General features: G+C 52.9%; 1 protein-coding gene across 12 annotated transcripts in view; it reads left to right on the top strand.

Annotated features, from left to right (window-relative positions):
- PRKAG2 (protein kinase AMP-activated non-catalytic subunit gamma 2) overlaps positions 1-22850 on the top strand; it is a 257901-nt gene that overhangs the window by 197842 nt on the left and 37209 nt on the right. For 6 of the 12 annotated variants that reach the window (XM_042975711.1, XM_042975684.1, XM_042975698.1 and 3 more), the window contains 2 exons: positions 994-1063; positions 20690-20796. In XM_042975711.1, coding sequence (XP_042831645.1) covers positions 994-1063; positions 20690-20796 — 177 coding nt within the window. Of the gene's footprint in view, positions 1-325; positions 403-545; positions 597-993; positions 1064-15440; positions 15688-20689; positions 20797-22850 lie in introns of those variants that run through there. The other 6 variants (XM_042975691.1, XM_042975704.1, XM_042975727.1 and 3 more) reach the window with 5 other exon arrangements.

Below are 22850 nucleotides of genomic sequence, written 5' to 3'. Positions count from 1 at the left end.
AGATTGAGATTTGTGTGAGCTTTTGGCAGTGGCTCAGCCCAAGCGGAGGATCAGCTGCGAAGGGAGCAAATTAAGACTTCTGTGGCTGGGTAAAACTGATAGCAACAAAGTGCAGCTACAATACGTGTAATCCCCGGAACGTTTCTTGGTTTTAATGGGGGCAGGGGATGGATAGTTTAAAATTTAAAAAAGAAAAGCCATCACACCCCGCCCCCCCCCCCGCCCCCCCAGTCCGCGTTGCCCTCTCCCCTCCGGGGTCCCCGCAGGCCCCCGCCCCTCTCTCCCGGGCGTCGCCCCGCCCACCCGGCGGCGCTCCCCTCTCGCCCCACCCCCGGGCTGGCCGAGACCACACCTGCGCAGGTTAACCCTGCGGGGACGCGCCGCCCGTGGGTGGCGGGGAAGGTGAGCGGGGGAGCGCGGGGGGGCGGGGGGAGGCGGGAGGACCAGGCGAGGCTGGGAAAACGGGCCTCCGCTAATGGCGGCCCGGCGGCCGAAGCGGGAAGGAGGGCCGCGGCCGGAGGGGGGCGCCCCGGCCGCCGTCGCGCGAGCCGGCCCCGGGCTCCTCGGGGTCCTCTTCCCACGCTTCCTCCTCGCCGGTCCGTACCAAAGCCGCCGGGGGGCGGGGGGGCGGACCGATCCACTCGGGGAGGGGCGGCGGGTTAGGCCGCGGCCCGCGCCACCTGCGGCCCCCGGACGGGGGCGGGGGCTGAGGGGCCGGGGCCGCGCCGTCCTCTCCGTTCCCCCTCGGTTCCCTGCCGGCGGGCGGGGCCGCCGCGGCCGGGCCGCCCGCCCGCCGCCGGCCCGGAGGCCCCTCCCCACGGCGCCCCGCGCGTCCCCGCCCGCGCCCGCACTCGGCGCCCGCACCCCCGCGCGCCCCCGCCCGCGCCCCGCGCGCCCCCGCCCGCGTCCCCGCCCGCACCCCCGCGCCCCCGCCCGCGCGGCCGGGACGAGCGCCGCCGAGCGCATGCTGATCCCTGTCCTCCTCCTCCTCAGGCGGCGCTGGCGGCGGCCCCGGGACCCGCGGAAGCCGGCATGCTGGAGAAATTCGAGTTGGAAGAAGAAGGTGAGTGCCCCCCCGCCCCCGCCGGAACGCGCTCCGTTTCGACGCGGAGGGGCCGGGGCGCGGGGACCGCCGGGGTTCACGCCCCGGAGGCCGTGCGGCCCCGGCTGCCGAGCGCGGCCGGGGATGCAGACGCCGAGCCGGCCGAGGACGTCTGCAGTGGCCCGCGGGTGCCGATCGGGGGTGGGGGTGGGGGGGGGGGTTGGAATCCGGGCTGGGTCCGGGAGGGGAGCCCCGAAACCCCGGCCATCCGCTCGGAGGGGCGGCCCTTTTGTCCTAACCAGCCCAACTCGAGGGAGAGCCAGGTGTCATGCAGCAGGAATTGTTTGTGGTGCCGCCGTACACGTAGAGGTAACCCCCAAATTGCGTTGATGGCCCATACCTTAAAATAACACCAACCGGTTCCCTGCTCTGTATTTCCGAAAATACCACCGGCAGGGTGTGTCTTCTGGTTAATAGGGAAAGTTAAATAGGAAAACCAGAAGCGGCTTCGCGAATTGGGTTTGAGTTCAGGTGACCCTGTCACTCCATCATTTCTGTCGCCTCTGCGCTCGCTCGGGTTTTCTCTCTCCTGCCCTGTTTGCTTCTTACTTACCTGGATCTTGTGAGGAAGCTGTTGAAACGTTGAAGGGGGTGAGTTCGTTCTTTGGCAAAATTGATATTTGAAACGGAAGGCGATGAGCTTTCACCTGGATTTTATTTTGACACTGTTAAAATGCCAAGGGCGCAAAGCTTGTTCTTTGCCAGAATTAGTATTTGAGATGGAATATGGCGAGCTCAGAGTCGGAAAAGAACTTTGTACGAGATGCTTGACAGTTTGAGGAATTTAATTTGAAAGAACTCCACGCTATCTCGTGTGCTTGCGTTATTTATTTAGTGACTTCTCTTTGCCCCAGGAGTATTCATGGAATAAAGCTCCTGGAACAAAGAATGTGCCATGTGGATGCTGTGCCGTGTGCCAACTTTACTTTAATACTTTTGTTCATTTACAGCCAGGCAATGACTTAAATAAGCGTGCACAGCCGACATGAGAATGTCAACCAGATAGTACTAGGCCAGTACCTGCATTCATTTTCTGTTTTAGCTTCCCTGCAGCATTTCACAAGCACGTTGCTAGCAGATAACGCACGCGTAGTAATTATCATTAGAAGTCTGCATCCATATTTATTATTCACGAGCAGTTACGTGATACATTTCAGGATCTTACTGGGACCTAATTTGCATTTTCTCCTACTGAAAAATAACCCAGTGTCTTAAATCGAGTCCTCCTCATTACTCATCAGTTGCATACCGCGGGTCAAATTTTGGCCACTGTCCACAGAACAATACGGTGTGCCTCCCTTTCCGTTGAGATGCCGAGTGTCTACATCGTAGGGGTTTTCTTTGTCCCTGATACCAGTAATAAGAGTCTGTTGCGTTTAAACTTTTTGCAGATTCACTTGTGGGCCAGAGGAAAGTGGAGACCACATGCATTTAGAAAGACACCACAGTTATGGTTAAGGACATAGACCCAGCTTCACGTCTCAGCTCCATTTCTCGTGTAGCCATGTGACTTGGGACAAATCATTGAGGTCCTCCGTCTGCCTTACTTTCCCTGTTTGTGAGATGAAGCTAATACCAACCAGGGTGTTTTGAGGATTAGATGAGATAATTTGTGTAATGGTATTTAGGACAGTGCAAACCTATATAGTAAGTACTGTGGACATGTTAGTTACTATTTTTTTTTAATGCCGTTAACCATTATACCGAATTCATGGACTTTTTAGGCTTTTATTAACAAACCTTAACATGGAGAGTCTTCTCAACGTGGATTTGACGGGGTTTTTTTTTTTTTTTCTTACTTGAGATTTATTGGTTTAATTATGTTGCGTTTCTCAAAGCAGATCTACGGGCCTGGTTTCTTTTGCATTGTTTCTGCCGACATAATGAATATGAAGTATGAAACCTAAGCATCTAAGGAAAGGGATTTCCTGTTTTCGCCCATCTATTTTTATCTATATCGCTGTCATTACTTTAAAGCAGGCTGAAGCCCACAAATAACCCTGTCAAACTTTTCTAGATTTTTTTAAGAAGGCAGAACGTTAAGCACTTGCTCGGAAGCCGTTAGCAGAGCTAGAAAAAGAAATAGTGTCGGCATGCTTGTCTAAAATGCTGCTTTGTTTCTTTTGAACTTTATATTGCTTATTCATCCATAGGATGGGAAAACTGAATATCCAGCAGAATCTTACGTTTATTTGCGGGGGTGGGGAAGGTCCTCACAGTTTAAGCCATTACACCCTTCAATATCCTGTGAACTACGTGTTAGCAGCCTTCATCACAGATGGCTGTTGAATCGATCCTCATTTGATCTCTAAACTTCTTTCTTGGGGCCCGCGGGTGGTTCCGTCGGTGAAGGGTCCATCCAGCTCTCGATTTCAGCTCGGGTCGTGATCTCACGGTTCTTGAGTTTGAGCCTCGCATTGGGCTCTGCACTGTCCGTGCTTGGGATTCTCTCTCTGTCTCTCTCTCTCTCTCTCTCTCTCTCTCTGCCCCTCCCCCACTCGCACACGTGTGCTTGCACGCACACAGGCGCACACGGTTCTCACGCGCTGTCTCTCAAAGTTAAAAAAAATTCAGACTCCTTAACCATGACTGTCGTCGTTTCTGCCTTGCTCTCCGGATGCATTGCTTAGACGGAGATACGTCTGGCAGGCACAGAAACACGTGATGCCGAATATTTTCGTTACCGAGTGTTTTTCTGTTTCCTGATAAGTTATAACCAATACTGTATTTGTCAGAAGTAATTTGGGGGCGCTGGCGAAGTCGGAGTAGTCTCTTCAAATGTCGTTTGCTTCTGGGAAGGAAGGAGAAGCCGTACCGTGACCTGGTCAGGGGGTCCGGGTCATCTTTTGCCTGGATTCTGACGCCAGCGGCCTTGCCCCCGTTCTGCCGCCAGCCCTCCTTACCATCAGATTCCTCCTTTGCGGGAAGCTCTTTACCTCTGTCTTCCGTCTATATATAGGATAAGTGGGTGCTTCTCTTCCTTTGCAACCTCGCCGCCACCTCCCGGCCGTACACGCCAGTGATCGGAGGGCTGTCTGTGCCAGAGATCGCCAGACGTCTTTTTAAGGGGCAGGTTCTGGTTCTGCGGCTCTGGGCTGGGACCTGGGGGTCTGCGTTTCTGCCAGGCTCGCAGGGGCGGCGGCGGCAGCGGCTGCTTCCTAGACCCCTCTGTGAGTAGCAAGGCTCCAGAACAGACATCGGCCCACTTCTGCAAAGGGCCAGATGGTCTGTGGCTCGGGCTCGGTCACGACTCCTCCGCCCGCCCGTGCGGCAGCGAGGCGGAAGGCAGCCGAAGCCCAAACTCAGCCCAACGGGCCGTGCTCCGGTGAGCCTTCGTTTGTAAACACGGGCCGGATTTGGCTCCCAGGCGTAGTTGGCCAGACCCTGGCTGCGCGCGCCTCTTGATTTCTGCGTGCCTCTCACGGTCTCTGTGCCTTAGAGTGTTCCGTTACCTTGACCGCGACACCTTCTCTTCCTCCCTGTCTCCGCCCTGTCCGTGTTACTGATGCCTCACGGCTCTACCCGGATCTTGCCCCCTCTTCGAGGCCGTCCCCCAGATCCCTTCTGTGCCTCTTTTCACAGTTCGTCTTGCTGTTCCCCGTGCCTGACGTGGCCGGCACACAGTAGGCGTTCAGCAGTGTCCGGAATCTTCGTCCGGCGCCTCCGTGAATGTTAGAGCGTTGAGAGGACCCGGTGGTTCTGTGTATGCAGAGCGGGGAGAACACTGCCTCACCCATAGCAGTCGCTTTATGCGTCTGCTTTTCGATTTTTTTATTCAGAGGTCAATCACGTTAATGTTTTTCTTTTATCCGGATGAACTGTCGGGAACGTATTTTACGGCCGGACCAAGCACGAGTACTGAGTAGGGACCTAAACACAGCGCAGGGATGCTGTAGATAAGTACCAGCAGCTCAGTCACAGTCGGTCAATCTATACTTTGGCCGCCGCTTCGAGAATTGGACAGCCCCTTGGAAGTATCCGTGTTCTCTCCCGGCCTCCCTCTTGTCCCTTCAGCTGTCACAGACTCTTCAGTTATTTCAGGGTCTTGGTAACTCGCCATGGTGCGCTCCTCTCACTTAGCTGGCTCTCCAGCCTGCTTCTTCCCTCGCCGTCTGCCTCCTCCCTGATCCCAGACCACCTCTGGGGTCCTCCCTGGCCTTCTTCACCCTCACGGCCTCCTCCAGACTATTAGCTTTCTAGAACTCACCTCCAGCTCATTTTTCCGGCGAGGCTGGTCAACCTTGTCTACGCTGATCAAAAGTATGGAAGAAACGGGGCCACTTTTTTTTTTTTTTTTTTTTTTTTTTTTTTTTTTTTTTTTTAGGAGGAAAAGCATAACTTGTCAGGTCAGAATGTTAGGCCTCGTTTGGTAGTAAAGTAGCCGTATCCTCGTAATCCACAGTCGCTTGGGGCTCTGCCGCTTGTTTTGCTGTTGTTGTCACCGGGAGTTTTCTGCATAAAACAGGGCCTGCACCTGGTGAGCTTGAGCTTTTCCTTCTGATTCAAAAATACGGCCTAAAGCAAGCGGCAACCACTCTATAAACAGAACCAAAAATTGGTGCTCGCTCAGACGCGTTCATTTTCAACTGGGGGAGCAAAGTGACCAAAGATTGGTTGTTGTCAGGGGACAAAAAATCTTACATATTACAGTGGCTCGTGGCTCTCCAAAGGGCCGTGTTACATGAATGGATATATTTCTGCCAGATCATAGTTTCACAGGCGTAGGACAGTTGGGGGGTGGGGGGGGGGGATATATAAAAAGTTTCAGAGGGGGATTGGACAGTGAAAAGTTTGAGAAACACTGCTCTGACTTCAGGGAGAATTGTCTCTCTATGTTTTTGCCGGGACGTGTCAGAGCACCCCCTTATCACTGGCCTCAGAGCCGCTGCCCAGTGAGGCTCAGCCCTGTCCACTTGGTGGGACGTTGGCTTTCATGTGAACAGCGCTGCCCTCTGGTGGTAGAGACGCTACAGTGATAGGTTTGTAGTCTGCCCACCCCCACCTCCCACCTTTGGGTACCTCTCCATAATGATTAGATTGTTCTAGATTATTGGAAGCCTCCGATCATCTATCATCCAAACTCTGGCCTTCCCTACCGTTTACATACTCATCTCAGACAACAGATTCTCTCTTAATTATAAAAGTAGTTACAATTTTATGAAATATTTACAATTAATTTTTTTTTTTTCCCTCGGGGCGCCTGGCTGGCTCAGTCGGTTGAGTGTCCAACTCCTGATCTCGGCTCAGGTCATGATCTCACAGCTGGTTGAGTTTGAGCCCTGAGTCGGGCTCTGTGCTGACAGTGCGGAGCCTGCTTGGGATTCTCTCTCTCCCCCTCTCTCTGCCCCTCCCCCCCCCCCCACGGGCTCACACAAATGCTCGCTTGCTCTCAAAATAAACTTAAAAAAATTTGTTTTCATCTCTAGCTGACCCATATTTAAAAGCTTGCCATATTTAATAGGTTTTAGGTATACATTTTAATGTCTCTAAAGTTAGGCTCTAGCTTCACATTTGATGGTATCTTAGATTTGATGAGATAGAACGGTTGTCTTGTGGCCTGGGGAGGTGTCATTACCTGAAATGGAAAGATCCTGACTACCTGAGATAAAGAGGGGCGACTCGAGGTATTTGAAACCGGGATCTGTTGGCTGGGCCTCACGAGCAACTTCCAGAAAGTCCTCGGGAGCTGAGACAGCAGTCCGGTCCTCTCCATGAAGGATTGGTCTCCATGACCTTCCCTCTCAAGACCGACTTTGCTCCGTGAACGCCCTCAGCTGCGACCCCACCAGTCAGGGGGCCACGGTCCAGACCCGTGATTCAGATGGCGGCACAGTGCCCAGGATGGTCCCATCCTGCAGCTCTGCGTGGGCTGCAAAGTCCCTGAAAGATGTTATACTGGGATCCCTGAGGCTTTTTAAGTCTACTTATTTATTTTGAGAGAGCGAGAGAGAGAGTGCTGCGTGGGGCTCGAACTCACAGACTGTGAGCTGAACTCCTGACCTGAGCTGAAATCAAGACTCAGACGTTTATTTGACCAACTGAGGCACCCAGGCGCCCCTCTGTGGATTGAAAAGTGGGAAGCCTGACAGAGCATTTGGAGTTGACTCGAAAGAAATGGAAAGATGGTTTATATCCGGTATTGGAGGTTCTCCTAACCAGCGTGTATGAAGTGCACTGAGCACTGTTGTAAGTGTTCACGTTTGTCTAATCCTCACAATAGCCTCGAGACATAAATATTTTTGTCATCCCTATTTTATAGAGGAAGAAATCAAGAAAGTAAGAGGTTTAGTCACTGTCTCCGGGACGTATGTGGGAAGGTGGGGAACCAGGTTTCAAATACGGTCCTGTGCTCTGAGCCAGGGTGCGTAACCAGCCCGGAATCCTCTTTTACTCAGAAACCCTCTACGTTTTCCCGCCTCCGGCACGTTCCGCCTGAGCCACTGAGGCCATTTCCAGGGGCTGCCTGGTGCAAACTCCAGGGGACACCTGTCAGGCCCCTTCTTACCTTCAACTCTTAGTAACAGTCCACAAAGATGGTCTCTGCTCCCGTGTACCGCACAGCCCCCTCGTGGCCACCTCACGCACGTCTGGCCGTTGGTTTTCTCTCCTTGATGGTTCCGACTCTTGTTTCCAGAGCATGGGATGTCGAACTTGCTCCCGGCCGCCGTGCCCAGTGCCTACCCGCCTTCTTGTCCGCCGCCTTGCTCTCTGCCATCACTTCACTTACCCCGGGGCCTGTTGCCCCGTGTTTTAATGCCATGTATTTAGGGGCGCCTGGGTGACTCAGTCAGTTAAGTGTCTACCTCTTGATTGCGGCTCAGGTCATGATCTCAGGGTTGGGAGATCGAGCCCCGCGTCGGGCTCGACGCTCCGCTCTGAGCGTGAAGCCTACTTGAGAGTCTCTGTCTCTCTCAAAGTACAATCTTTTTTAAAAATTAAAAAATAAAAATTTAATCCCACGGATTTCGTGACCACAGTGCTTAATAACTGATGATGCCCAAACAGACACCTCACCCACATCTCTCCTGAGTACGCAGCTGCCGCTGGCCATCTCTGCTGACCACTTCGCCCGCGGCCTCTGTTCTGGCCTCCTGCACCCCCTCCTCCCTGGTTTCGGCCGGCCGAATTCAGTAAGTGGCATCACATCCGCCTCGCTGTCGTTGTAACAGGAGTGATGCCGGAGCTCGTGTGCCCGCGTCCGGGTGATGGAGCCCTCGGACCGTTGCCAGTGCCTGTCACTCCTGCCGTCACTCGGGGCCAGCCCGTCCGTGTTGCTGCTGACCTGTTAAGCAGCCCGCTGTCTCCCAGCACCTGCCCCACCCTCCAGTCAACTTCAGCCGCTGCCCCCGGAGGTGTTTTATAAAAGCACATACGTGGGACACCTGGGTGGCACAGCTGGTTAAGCATCCGATTTCGGCGGCTCCAGTCACAATCTCGCGGTTCGTGAGTTCAAGCCCCGCATCGGGCTCTGTGCTGACAGTTCGGAGCCTGGAGCCTGCTTCGGATTCTGTGTCTCCCTCTCTCTCTGCCCCTCCCCTGCTCATGCTGTCTCTCAATAATAAATAAACGTTAAAAAAATTTTTTTTAATAAAAACACACACACACACACACACACACACACACATACAAGTCACATCACTGCCGTGCTCAGGTTTCCTGCCCTGCGCTCCGCCATCCCTGGTGCCTGCCCCTGCCTCCCCTTCTTGCGTGTCTGTGTTCGCGGCTCCCTGCACCTGTCCCGGCCGCCCTGCTTGGTACCTCGGCTGCCGGACATTTGCAGGCCACGCGCCCCTCCCTGGGCTGCTCTTCCTCTCCTCCCGGCCACCTGCTAGTTTTCGTCAGCTCTCAGCCCCGATGTCACTTCCCTGGGGTAGCCTTTCCGACAGCCCCAGAGAGGACTTCGCATGTCCTCCCTGGATATCTATATGGGCTGTTAAGGAGAAACGCGTTTCCTTATGTTTCTTTGTCACTGACTTGTGAGCTCCGTGAGGGTGGGGACTGAAAACTTAACAGTTGCCGTGTTTCAAAGATGCCGTGGTGAAGACGACTTCCGTTTCCAGTACATGTTTGTTCCCCGTGTGAGGAGCTTTCGACTCGACTCGGGCACATAAGCTTCGCGTTTTAGAAAGTGTTCTTTCTTATAAAGAAATAAGGCGTTTCTGTGAAAGGCAGTCGGTGGAAATCCATTTGCCAAGTTACTGCCTCCCGATCACAGAGTGGTGACAGGTGGGGGCGTGCGGGGTGACAGCAGAGGACCTGCTTACGTAATCCGGCAACCGAGGAAAACGTCTCTTAGATCTTTCTTCTGTGGCTGGGATGGCAGCGGCACTGACGTCAGGGGGAAAGAAGCCTCGCTTATCTCCGATGAGAAACGGGGCGGCCGTCCGGAGGAGGAAACCAATTTGGGGACCTCTGAGTTAAATTGTTGTCACTTTTTAATCTGCTTAATTTGCTGCTGCTTCCCTGCTCTGAGCTGTATCCTGTGAATCTGAATTCATGGGAACCCCCGTGATTTACCGTTATATATTGGTCACCTGTCACTCGCAGCAAGCTGCTGCCACGTGTTTTATAGGTCACCTGTTCCGTGAGGACCTCCTCAGGAACACACACGTCCGCGTTCTCACGTGCGTTTTATACCCTGTGTTTGGCTCTCACCTGCCACACGGACTTCATGAGCTTTGGAGCGCATGTGTGCCCCGCCCCCCTTGAGTTGCACATGTCCTTCGTGTCATAGTCCCCGAGAGCACGGGGCAGAGCCAGCTTGGAGTCCCGTTCCTTCCACGTAGTCGCCGCGAGACCTCAGGCCAGTTATTTCGAGCGTCAGTTTCATCCGTAACTGGGACAGACTAGCAGCCTCCAGCTAATAGGATTATATGTGGATTGAGTGACAGGAGTATAGCATTTGCTGCCTCCCCTGCCGGGCAGGACAGTGCCCGCAGGTACGGCCGAGGTGACGGCCCGAGGAGGGCCCACGAGGCAGCCGAGGGGGACTTTCGGGGTCGCAGTCACCAGTGGTTTAGCACGTGTGCTGGCGGACTTGACGTGAGCGCAGCCCGCGCTGGCCGGTCGGCAACATTGGGGACCGGGGGTCGGACCGTCCCCGTTCCCTCCGAGCCACCCTGCGAGGAGATAGCGTTATCCCCGCATGACAAGTGGAGAAATGCGGGCGCCTGCCCGAGGTCACACCCAAGGTGGTGACAGTTCTAACCTGGGTTTGGTCTAGCTCTGTCCCGTTCTGGCTTCCACACCCCGTCCCGCTGGGACCTGCAGTCCCCGGGGTAGGAGCCCGGGGGCCCCGTAAAGGGGTCTCCTGTTCGCGCCCCACTCTGCAGACGGTGCGCCATGGTGGGGGGGCCAGAGGGCCCGCTGCAGGAGGACCCGCCGTACTGCCAGACCCAGGGGCGTGCGCGCACCGTGGACAAGCGCCTAAGCCGTGGCCGAGGGGGACGGGTCAGCGCGAGCAGCGTCCTGCCCGAATCGCCCACTGCGGGGGGACTCCCGGTCTCTGCCCACCCGACTGGGCTGGGCCGCCACGCTGTGACTCCACGTGACTTGCTGAACACGTTCATTTGTCTCCTTTCCCTCGTAAAGTCCTACTGAAATGACAGCAGTCAGTGAAAACGAACACAAAAGGTAGTCTTGCTCGAGAAAACCAAAAACTTAGTTCTGGGAAAAGACCAAAAAAGTGGGTAAACCTTTGTCAGATGTGTTCAAGAATGTCGTGAGTGACCATGCAAAGCTTTAGAAATAAGGGGTGGGGGGGGGGGAGGATCTCTAATTGTGAATGCGAAGATTTAGGAAATAGCATTTAAAGGAAACCTGAGTAGACCAAATTATATCAATAAATTTAAAAAAACTCGTTTCAGTCATCATAAAAGAAATTTAAAAGTAGTCTTAGTTGAATCGTACACTTTAAATAGGTGAACTCTATCTATGGATGTGAATTATAGCTCAATAAAGCTGTTTCTTAAAAAAAGGAATTAAAAGTCCTCAGCCTTGGGGCGCCTGGGTGGCTGTCCATTAAGCCTCTGACTCTTGATCGCGGCTCAGGTCGTGATCTCATGGTTTGTGAGCCCACGTGGGCTCCATGCTGACAGCATCGAGCCTGCTTCGGATTCTGTCCCTCCCTCTCTGCGTCTCCCCCGCTCGTGTGTGCCCTCTCTCTCTTTCTCTCAAAATAAATAAAGTCGAGGCACCTGGGTGGCTCAGTCACTTAAGCATCTGACTCTCGGTTTCGGCTCAGGTCATGATCTCACAGTTAGTGGGTTTGAGCCCCGCTTCGGGCTGTGTGCTGACAGTGCAGAGCCTGCTTGGGATTCTCTCTCCTCTTCCTCCCTCCCTCCCTCCCTCCCTCCCTCCCTCTCCCCCTCTCCCTCTCTCTACCCCTTCCCCACTCAGCGCTGTCTCTCTCTCTCTCTCTCTCAAAATAAATAAATAAGCTTAAAAAAAAAAGTCCTGAGCCTTCCTTCCCCTGCCCCTGCAAAAGAGGGCCAGTGCTCAGCCTGTCAGTGGGTGCACTCTGTAAAACCTTCAAGGAACAAGTACTGTGTAAGTTAGTTACGTGATTTTAGGGCATAGGAAAAGGTGGCAGCTTCCACGCTCATGCCCTGAAGCTAGCTTCATCCTGACACCCAGACCAGCTGATGGCACGGAAGAAACCCGATGATTAGCCTGGCCTTGAAAATACGGGCAGAACCCCTGCGTAAGCATCAGCAAAAGGAGCCACGCGCTGCACGGTGACCACGCTGGGTGTTGTCCTGCAAATGCAAGAAAACCGCAGCTTCTTAAGAAATCGCTAAGGAATTAATGTCAGCGGGTTAAAGGAGAAAACCCTCTGGCCATCTCAGTAGACACCGAAATAGCAATTGATAAATACGTGCCTTTAACAAAATCCTTAGTAAGCTAGAGAGAGAGAAGGAAACGCCTTTAAATTGCTGGGAACATACTTGACAGAAGCCGCCGGGCAGCCGTGAAGTGATTCCTGGCCTTCGCCGTCAGGGCGGTCTCCACCCTGCCGACCCGTCGGTGCTTGGGACTTGACCTCTGTGAACTAACCTCTGTCCTCCCCGTTGCTTCAGCTTAATAATCTGTGTCCTAAGAACGAGGGAACATAGGGGAGGGTGGATGCTTCAGTCGCGTGGTTCCCAAGATTAAACCTGAAGCCATTTTGAAATGGGGGGGAAATCCCATACAATTTCAAGGTCACGGCGTTGTTTGTGACATCTCTTGGGCATTTATTGCAGCCCGTTTTGCACCCGCTGGGGAGCCAGCGTGCCTTTACCTACCCACACTTCTTTCTACCAAGTCTTTGACCGCCCTTGCCTAGCAGAGCTGATCCATTTCCCTCTGCAGAGGTACTTACCTCTGGCACGCTCGAACCCAAATGCAGAAAGCATGGAGAGAACAAATCGAATGCACTTCATTTATTTTACTGCCTCGTAACAAAAACAGGATCCTACTTCTTGGAAAAGAACTTTACCGATAGAGTGGGTAAACCTCATACCTGTAAAATTATATTTAAGCTTTGGCTTTGTTACTATTTGCGTTTCTAAGCACTTTAGGGAAACTTACATGAGTGTGGTCTTTCCCGTATACCTCAACTTTCTCGTTCCCATTTCTTGCTCAACTATTTTCAATGGTCTTCTAAAAAAATAAAAGATACCGTATGTATTAGGTAAACTTGTGTTTCAAAATGTAGAATAAAGGATAAAAGAAAATTTTTTTTAAACTAACATATTGGGGCACCTGGGTGGCTGTGGGTTAAGCATCAGACTTCAGCACAGGCCACCATCTCACGGTTTATGAGCTTGAGCCCCACATCGGGCTTTGGGCTGAGAGCTCAGAGCCTGGAACCTGTTTTGGATTCTGTGTCTCTCCCTCTCTGCTCCTCCCCCACTCGCAATCCTTCTCTCTCTCAAAAATAAATAAACATTAAAAAAATTTTTTTTAGGGGCATATGGGTGGCTCAGTCAGTTGTGCGTCCAACTTGGGCTCAGGTCATGCCCTCAACAGCTTGTGAGTTTGAGCCCCGCATCGTGCTCTGTGCTGACACCTCAGAGTCTGGAGGCCTGCTTTGGATTCTCTGTCTCCCTCTCTCTCTGCCCCCCCTCTCTTTCCCTCTCTCTCTCTCTCTCTCTCTCTCTCTCTCTCTGTCTCAAAAATAAACATTAAATTTTTTTTTAATTTTTTACATTAAAAAAATGAAAAATACAAAAAAAAACCCTCTAACATTGGGGCACCTAGGAGGCTCAGTTGGTTGAGTATCTGACTTCGGCTCAGGCCTTGATCTCATGGTTCGTGAGTTCGAGTCCCACATCAGGATTTGTGCTGATAGCGCAGAGCTTGATTCAGATTCTCTGTCTCCCTCTCTCTCTGTCTCTCCCTCCCTCTATCTCTCTCTCTCTTTCTCTCTTTCAAAAATAAACATTTAACAAATTAAAAGAAAAACTAACATTGATCTTTAGTGGAATTAGAATGCAAGGTCTGTATATTAAGTTAAAATCGTGGGGATTGGAGGGGCACCTGGGTGGCTCAGTGGGTTGGGCGTCTGACTTCGGCTCAGGTCATGATCTCACGGTTCATGAGTTCGAGCCCCGCGTTGGGCTCTGTGCTGACAGCTCAGAGCCTGGAACCTGCTTCGGGTTCCGTGTCTCCCTCTCTTTCTGTCTCTCCCCTGCCCATGCTCTGTCTCTCTCTATATATCTCTTAAAATTCAATAAACATTAAAAAAAAAATGAAAAATATATTTTAAAAAAATTCGTGGGGATTGGAGATAAGGAGTCGGGCTTTTTGTTTAGAGGGTTTCTCAGTGAAGTTCGGGGTGACACGTGATGTTTGTTTCAAAATGCCTTCATCCATGCACACTTAGCTCTTTGAGATGTGGTTTGGATCTATGACCGTGACCCGTGATGTCACCCCAGGTGCAGTGTTCAGTCGTGGCAAATGAAGGAGGCGGGATGTGGCCTGGAGTCAGGTGTGCGTGTTGCCGGCCGTGGCCTAGCAGAGCCTCTTCCCCGCGGTTGCCCGACGGCAGCTTGAAAAGCCTGCCCCCAAGGACAGGCCACCATCCCTGTGAGGGGCTCCCCCTTCCATCGGTCCTGTAGGCCCCCAGCCCCTACGGCTCTGTTAAGTCAACCCTGGGACTGGCTCGTGGTTTTCATCTGCCGGGGAGGACGCCAGGGGCCGATTTAGTTAGGACAGCACACGGAAGGGAGCAGTCGCCCTCTGTACAGGCCTTAATTGTGTCCCCTGACCTGCTTGCTGTCTGCAGAGAACGAATGGTCTCCCGGCACGTCTGGCCCCGAGCAGGCAGAAGGCGTCCCGCCTCAACACGGTTAGGGAGTCGCTGCATCGCCGAAGCCGGCCGCTGCTCCCTTCTCTCCCATCCCCACCACTGAGCCGTCTGCGAGCCACTCCCAGCCAGACTTCCAGCACCTTCCACCTGCCCCTTCGTCTCGCTCTCCTTCTGTGGGAGTCTCGCCTTTCTTAGACTAATTATCAGTGACAGTCTGTCCTTTTCGTCTTCGTACCGTTAAGGCTAGAAATGCCAGAGCATCACAGCATCTTAGAATTCAGTTTTTACAGAGTCTTGCTAAATTAAAATTCCACGTAAATTGGTGTTATAAAAAGTAATTTATGACTCTAGAGGTTACCTCTGAAATGTGAATTCGTCAAGTTGTTTTGCTGTATTTTCAGGGTTTTAAAATCCGTGTATAATAACATGGACATTTTAACGTCTTCTGCAGTTTTACTCAATTCAGTTACTTTTTGTTTTGTCCAGTGGAATTAGAAAATAGTTTCAATATAAAATATGCTTGCAACCACTTTTCGAGCTTTAGATTAATGCTGTTACACTTTTAAAAAACTTACATGGGGCACTTCCGCAAATGCATCATCTCATCACAAAAACATCCCTTTTCAACCCTTCAGTCTTGCAAAGGTGTATAAGTAAAGTTTCTTTACTGATCATTAAATCTAGATTCACCAGCATTCTTTTAAACTGGGGTGCTTTGGGGGGCGCCTGGGTGGCCCAGTCAGTTAGGCGTCTGACTTTAGCTCAGGTCACGATCTCGTGGTTCATGGGGTCCAGTTCCGGATCCGGCCCTGTGCCGACAGCTCAGAGCCTGGAGCCTGCTTCGGATTCTGTGTCTCGCTCTCTCTCTGACCCTCGCCTGCTCTGTCTCTCTGTGTCTGTGTCTGTCTCTGTCTCAGAGGATAGATAGGCAGTACAGTAATCCTGGACTCATACTTGGTCCTCTGCATTTTACTCATGAGTCTTTCTGCCATTCAGCAGGTGCGAGCCTGTCCTGACACCTCCTGGGAACTTGCTGGAGGCCTGTCCGGTGTCTCACAAAGCTACAGTCTAAAAGGAAAGCAGACCTGTAACTTTAGTACAAGGCGTACCACGACTCCAGAAGCTAATTGCTCACAAAGCACTAACGGGAATGTTAAAAGGAGCAATTACTTCCGACTTGAAGGCTTCACGGAAGGTGTTCCGGGTCCTTGAACTGAACTTTGAAGCTACGTTAGTTTTCTGAGACCCCGTCACAAACGTAGCAGCTTAGAACGATAGAACTTCATTCAAGGTGATTGTCCTTGACTCTCCTAGCTTCTAGGGGTCGCCCCCAGTCCTTGGCGGCCCTTGCCCCGTGGCTGCGTGACTCAGCCCCTGCCTCGTCCTCCCGTGGCCGCCTCCGTCTGTGTCTCGACTTCTGTGGTTTGTAGGTCATTGGTCTTTGGATTTAGGGCCCAACCTAATCTAGGCTGGTCTCGTCTCCCGGTCCTTGCTGTAATTTCACTCGCAGAGGCCCTCACTCCAAATACAAAGTCTCGTTCTGATGTTCCAGCTGGGCACAGATTTTGGGGAGCCACTATTCAGCTGCCAGAAGGCAGGTGGGATTTCAGTGGGCCAGAAACGGGACGCCCTTCCGGAACACAGGACAGCATGCGCAGAGCGGAGGCGGGAACCCAAGGAGCGCGTTCCCCGGGCTGAACTTCCCACACTTCACAGAATCCTTTGGAAGGGAAGTGCCAGTCCGGCCTGAGAGTGGACGATTCCCAGAGGGTGTGGTCGGAGAGGAGGCCGGGAGCGGGGAATGGGGTCAGGTGGTGGAGACCCTGTGCTGTGCGACGACAAGTAGTGTGTCGTGAGGTAGCGAGGGCTTGTCGGGGGGGACGGAGTCGGACCTGCCCTAGGAAATGCTGGCTTTCACGCTTTCCCACCCCGCGTGTGTGTGATCGCGTTTACACTTAGTTGCTGCGTTCTTCGAATTCTTTCCTTAACCTTCAGCAATCGAACCCCTCACCCCAGTTTCTGCTTCCCAGTAGTCCCCTTCAGCAGCCGCTCGGCCAGCGGTAGGTCAGCGCGTCCTCGGAGGAGGGGTCCTTCCAAACCCAGTAGCTCAAGCGCCAGTGTGATGCTCCGTAATTCTGCTCCCGTGCCGGGACGACCTGCAACAGCAGGGCCAGGAACGAGGAACGGGACACCGATGCCGTCGTAGCCCCGGGCTCCCTGCGAGTAGTGGGAGTCCGAACTCCTTGCGTTCTCGGGAACTTGAATCACGCGTTCCAGACAACCTGTTCTCGTTGGATGGTCTTGGGTTTGGGGTTTTTTTCTTTTTACTTTAATTCCACATCCCTCTTACTTTCTGTTTCATCCCATTTCTTTCTTCACTTGCGATTGGAGACTTCATCAGAGCGTAAATAATACGAGTGGTGCCGCCGATAATCTGAAAGTTTACACTCCGTGGAGGGAAACCACGACGTTTCATAATATTTCGCTTGATTTTCCTAACTTAAGTCACGAACGCTTTTGTTATTCATGCCGTTTTATCGCAACAGTAATAATCTGTCCTTATTACAGACTCAAATTTTGTCGTAATGTGCTTTACGTATTTAACATCTTGCTTTCTTTGGCCAAGCTTCTCACATTTAAAAAAAACGTTTGGGCCCCTGGGTGACTCAGCCGGTTACGTGTCCGACTCTTGACTTCAGCTCAGGTCATGATCTCGCGGATTGTGGGTTCGAGCCCCGTGTCGGGCTCTGTGCTGACCGCGTGGGGCCTGCTTGGGATTCTCTCTCTCCCCCTCTCTCTGCCCCTTCCTGAATAAAAAATACATAAAAATTTTTAAAATGTTGTAGGTCCTCCTCAAAACCCTCAGCCGAGAGGCGCCTGACGAGCCAGGGCTGAATGTCCTGTGCCGTCCTGGGGGGGAAGAAAAACTAGGGCCTGCTGAATAACGCGTGGACCTCTGGTAACGGTTTGTTCGTCGTTGCCTTACCGGCTCGTGAACCGTCACAGAAGCGCCATACTGATGAAAGACACTGGTGACGGAGGAAATGCATCTCTCCTGTCGCGGAGGCTGGTGTGTGTTGGGGCAGGGACCGGGGGAGCCGCCGTCGCACCACCACCGCCGGCCGAGGCAGCACGCACGGAGAAAGACCTCAGCGAGCCCAGCTCTCCGCAAACTCCCCGCTGACGTGGAGGCCGTGTGTGTGAGCAGGGAAGTCCTGGGGGCGCCCGCGGGGCGTCAGAGCCGGGGCGGGAGGCCATCTGGACGCGGAGCCTGCTCCCCAGCCACGCACAGATCCGCCGGCGGGGAGGGTGGGCGCCCCGCGGCCTTCCTCACCCCTCCCCGTGCGGTGTAGGTTTGTAAGTCAGAGTATAAAATGAACGTTAGGAATCCATGCTGATACAGACAGGCAGATAGTCCCGTGCAGAAGAGTTCTGAGTAATTCAGGTACATGCCCTCCCCTCGAGGAGGTGGCCCATAACTATGCCTGACCCTTTGAACGTGGGCCACGGGTGCAGACTGCCTCGCAAAGGCTGCCGCGCGGAAGGAGGAGAAAGTCACCGCCGGCAAGAAACCGACAGACGCTACCGAGCCACATGGGAAGTCGTGTCCACGGCAGGTGCCGTTGATGCGGTGGGGTGAGATGGCGCCTTACCTTGCGGTCGGTCTTCTCCCCAAAACACATAACCCCGAGACCGAGGTCATGAGAGAAGCCTCGTGCAAATCCGAACTGACCCGCTCCGGGAGAACCCACACCGAGACCGCACGCGGTAGTTACTCGCTGAATGAACGAAGGCAGTGGATGAGTAAGATCCCGGTCGTTCGAAGGAGGGATCGCCCCAGAAGGAGAAGAGCATTCGGGCTGCACGGATCGCCGAGAACGAGCTGTAAAGGGACAGCTGATGAGAAACCCAGGTGGACGTCGGTACGCCTTCAGAAGGGGAGGTGGTTAGACTTCCTTGCCTTTGTGGCCCCGGGGGGATTGTGCGCCCGCGTGACCTCACGCGGTCCAGGGTTTCTCCTGCCACGCGGCGTCTGTCCGGGTGCCCTCCTTCTCCACCAGCGTGTGAGCATGGGGGGCAGAGACTGCGCCTGTGCTGTTCATCTTTATGTCTCAGCGGGGACACGGGGTGTGGACCGTAGCACGTCCCGGGCGTCGGTCGGACGTGCGTGCGTGCATAGTTGAAACTGCGGAGTTCTCTTGAGACGCGTCGGAGTCTCTCTCGGACGTGGATTTGGATCCCTCTTTGGTTACTTCTAAGTGCTGACTCCAGGCCAGTTCCTCAGCCCCTCCTCGCCTCCCGTCGGCTCGTGTGCAGAGCGAAGAAATTAAGGCGTTTGCCCTCAGAGTCGTTCTATAAATTGAAGGAGGTAATTGATTGTAACACTTAGCGTACAATATAAAAATCCTTGGCCCGTAGCGAACACTCAAACGTTCACCTGTTTTGTGGATAATTTGGCATCTGAGGCTGGGCTGAAACGGGACAAGGAAAAGTAGAGAAAGGCGTTGAAGTTAAAGTGGAACAGACAAGCAAGAAAGATTAAATCCGGCAGGGAACTTGGCAGGGAGCCACTTGCTGACGTGGGGACGGGAGGCGGGGACCACGGAGGCTCATGAACGCCAGACCAAGACGCCGGACTATCCCACGCGCAGGAGGGGAGATACTGGAGGAGGGAGCTGGCCGGGAGGTGACGGGAATGGTAGAATTACGAAGTATGGTACCTGGGAGAGAGGTCAGGAGTGAACACAGAGAGTTGGGGGTGTTCACGTGGTTTGTCACGAAATGGGCAAACCAGGCGGCATATACTGAGCATTTACGATAGTAGGAAATACCGGAATACCAAGGGCTCCTTCCACAGTCGAGGAACTTGCTCAGTGTCACACTGTTGAACACTTATTTTGCTAATTCCTAAATACAATAAAGTAATTTTTTCCCCCAGGTAGTTTTAATCTTCCCCAAATGTACAGATCAGCGTGGGCTGAGTGAAGTTGTCAGAGAAGTCTCTTGGAGGTCTCTACTTAGAGCTGAACCGTGAGGACAGGTTAGGAGCAAGGCCACTGCAGGCGGGGGCGGTGGGCGATCCATCACCCCGGCTGGGATCACAGCTTTGGAATCTAGAGGCATCCGGGTCTAAATTCCGGTTCCGCAACTTCCCCGTCGTGTCCTCGAGCTGAGCTCTAGTGCGGGAGGATTTCACGGGGCCAAGAAGAGATGGGCAGAGTGTCGAAGACGGAGGAGAGGGTGGTTGAAGCTCCCGTAGGAGAGAGCGTCGCATTTAGGAGGGACTAAGAGAAGGCCTCGCAGCTGCGGGGACACTGGGGCGCAGGCACTTGGCAGACGAGGCCGGGGATCCAGAGGGGATGCGTCTTTCAGGCCGGGTCTTGAAGGATTTTGTCTTTCCTGAAAGCCGTTGAAGTGTCTTCAGCAGAGGGGCGATGTGACCGAATCCATTCTGGGCGCGGTGTGGGCAGCCGTTGAAGAGAACAAGATCAAAAGCGGAGAGACCAGTCAGGAAGTTAGGGCGTTTGTCGGAGCCAGGCCAGCAGCCGTGGAGGTAGAGAGACGTGGACGGATTAGGAGACATCTGTGGTACACTCTGCAGTGAGTCGTGACAAATGGGTGAGGGTGGAGGAGGCGGCGGGACAAGGAGGAAGCCCAGATTTCTGCGTCATCGGTTGGATGGTGGTGGCGGGCGGTTCACGTACAAATACGCCGTACCCCCCACGGTACGAATGTGCCGTGACCCCCCCAGGAATCACTGCCATCCCTTTCACCAACTGTCAATTAACATTTACGAAGATTTAAATAATCTGCGTACATGTCCACGTAGTTACTGTTTTCAGCGCTTTGTCTCCCTGTGTAGATCCATGTTTCCACTGGGCAATTATGTAGATTGTGTATTTGTTTGTAAGTTACATGTTTGTTTTCATTAACGCTGTATCATGACCTTGCTAACCTCATTTTTTTTTTTTTTTAAGGCCTGGGAACTTTTTGTAGATTCTTTGGTACTTTCTGTGTAAAAAAAAAAAAAATCATACAGTCTGCAGATACAGTTTTCCTTTCTCCTGTGCCGTCCGTACGCCTTTGGTTTTCTCCTTGCCTTTCCGTACCGGTGAGGGCGTCCAGCAGTGTTGAACAGAAAGAATCAGCACGAGTGAACGTCTTTGCCTTCTCACTCTTACGCGGCAGACCGCTCACGGTTTCCATGAAGTCTGGTCTCTCATACGTACTCCTCAGCTGATGAGGAAGTCCTTTGTCACTACTGACATCTGCCTTTTTTCTTTCCTTTTCAGCAGAAGACTCAGAGAGTGGCGTCTACATGCGCTTCATGAGGTCACACAAGTGTTACGACATCGTTCCCACCAGTTCAAAGCTTGTGGTGTTTGATACAACGTTACAAGTAAGTGTGCACCATTCGCACGGACGGCTGGCACGCCTCCACCTCGGGGACAAGCCCAGTGACACCCCACGCTCCGCACGTGCTGTGTCGTGCCCCCACATCGCTGTCGTCCGCGTTCTCGGTCCCCGTGGCAGCCGTGGAAAGAACGTGCCATAAACCGCTCTCTTCCTCCAGATAAGGGCGGTCGTTCTGGAGTCAAAGAGCTTAAATGGAAAGTTTAATCCATAGATTCTAGAATTCAATAACTCAGTCCACACAGGTGGTAAGAGGCGGGGTCTGTCTCGCATGTTACAGCCTGAGTTATTAACCATTAAATTAATGCCTCCCTCAGGATATCCTGAGCTTTTCTCTTAGTTACGTAGTAGAATGTACAATAAATTAATTTGAAATAATACTGGTTAAAAAGAAAAAAAGGACTAAGGTAGATCATCTCTTGAGAGAGAGCTCTGTTGATCTCTTTTAGTAGAAAAATTTTGAACCCAATCATTAAAAGTGTGCTGGTCGCAGCTAATTTTGTACCAAAATGACCTAATCATGCGTGAAAAGTCCTGGACAATACAGTCGACGTAATGATCAGATTACATCCAATGTGATAAGTATATACACACATAGGTATCTAGTGTGCATATTTGTGCATAAATCTTTACAAAGGAGTATGTTCGCTTGTGCTCCCAGAAGCAGCCACCGAGCCAGGAATTGGTGGGCTCCCAGGGGACCGGAGGGGGGATCTCGGGAAAGCAGAAGCCCTTCCAGGCGGGTCGCGGGCAAAGGTGTGAGCTGGCCCCCCCCGCGGAGCTCAGGTAGGGGGAAGGTGCCCCAGCCTCTGTCACTTCGTCCGGGGCCATCCCGGGAGATACGTGCCCAGACGGGGCCGGCTCTGCCCCACGCTCCGGGCCTCTCCTCGTCCCTCCCGCCGCCTGGTTGTCCCTCCCAGCAACTTGTCCCTGTGGCTCGTCAGACGACACCTGGTGTCTTGTGGCCACTTTATCCACATTCAGTGCGGGCTTCGCAGGACTCAGGAACGTGAAAACGGCTTGTTCTTGTGTAATGTCATTTCCAGCTGTGTTTTTGTCATCATCTAGAACTACAGCTGATTTCTGTAACCTGATCCTCTATCCTGTGACTTAGCTGTATTCGCTTCAGACCAAGTAACCTTCAAGGTTGCTTCTGAACCCTAAGACCCTCTGATTCTTTGACACGGCGAGGACAGGGAGGCGTCCGCTACGCTACCATCCAGGGAGCCTGGCAGACAGTAACTTCAGGAAACTCAGTCTCTGCTGCTGTAACTGCACATTTCAGTAGGAACACAGCTGGGAATTCTCAGTTCCCAAAATAAACCGCTGCTAGATCACCCCACCTCCCCCGTGTTCCCACTCCCCAAAAGGCATGTTACTTTTCCAAGAACCCCATCCCTGACCCTGGGTTTTCCACCAACAGAAAAGTAAGTAATGGCTGGTAAGACCTGTATCTGCTTTCCCTCCTGCTCAGCTTTTCCCTTGTCAAGGAGTTGACTTTCTCCTGAATTTAAAATTGAGCCGAGTGAGCGATACTTGAAAAACGGGATGTTTTTTGGGTTGTCAGAGGTCACTGATCCAGTGATATCACCTTCCTAATTAATAGAAGCTGTGTGCATCATCCCCTGGAAGGCACGAATCCTGTGAGGCCTCGGCTTTGAAGGAGCTAAAATTTGTCACCAGGGGAAGGGGGGGGGGCTGTCACGGGGAGAGCAAAGTTAAGCATTTGAAGGGTTGGAGCAGAGTATTTTGTAGACACAGATGGCAGTGGTAGTCGTCGATCCATCTCGGGAGCAGGGCACATAGTGGAGAGATGGCCAGAAGAGAGAGTGCCAGAAACAACCACGTCTCCTCACTGAGTGGGGGTCAGTAAATCCTGGGATGGGCGTATCATAGAACACCATGTAGCCAGTAAGAAGAATGGAAAAAGTGTTTGGCAAAAATATATTTTTAAGGGACATTTGGGTGGCTCAGTCGGTTAAGTGTCCAAGTCTTGATTTCAGCTCAGGTCCCGATTTCCCAGTTCGTGAGTTTGAGCCC

This window comes from Panthera tigris, chromosome A2 (genome assembly GCF_018350195.1).
Source record: "Panthera tigris isolate Pti1 chromosome A2, P.tigris_Pti1_mat1.1, whole genome shotgun sequence".
Lineage (NCBI taxonomy): Eukaryota > Metazoa > Chordata > Mammalia > Carnivora > Felidae > Panthera > Panthera tigris.
This window is presented reverse-complemented; position numbering and strand designations above follow the sequence as displayed.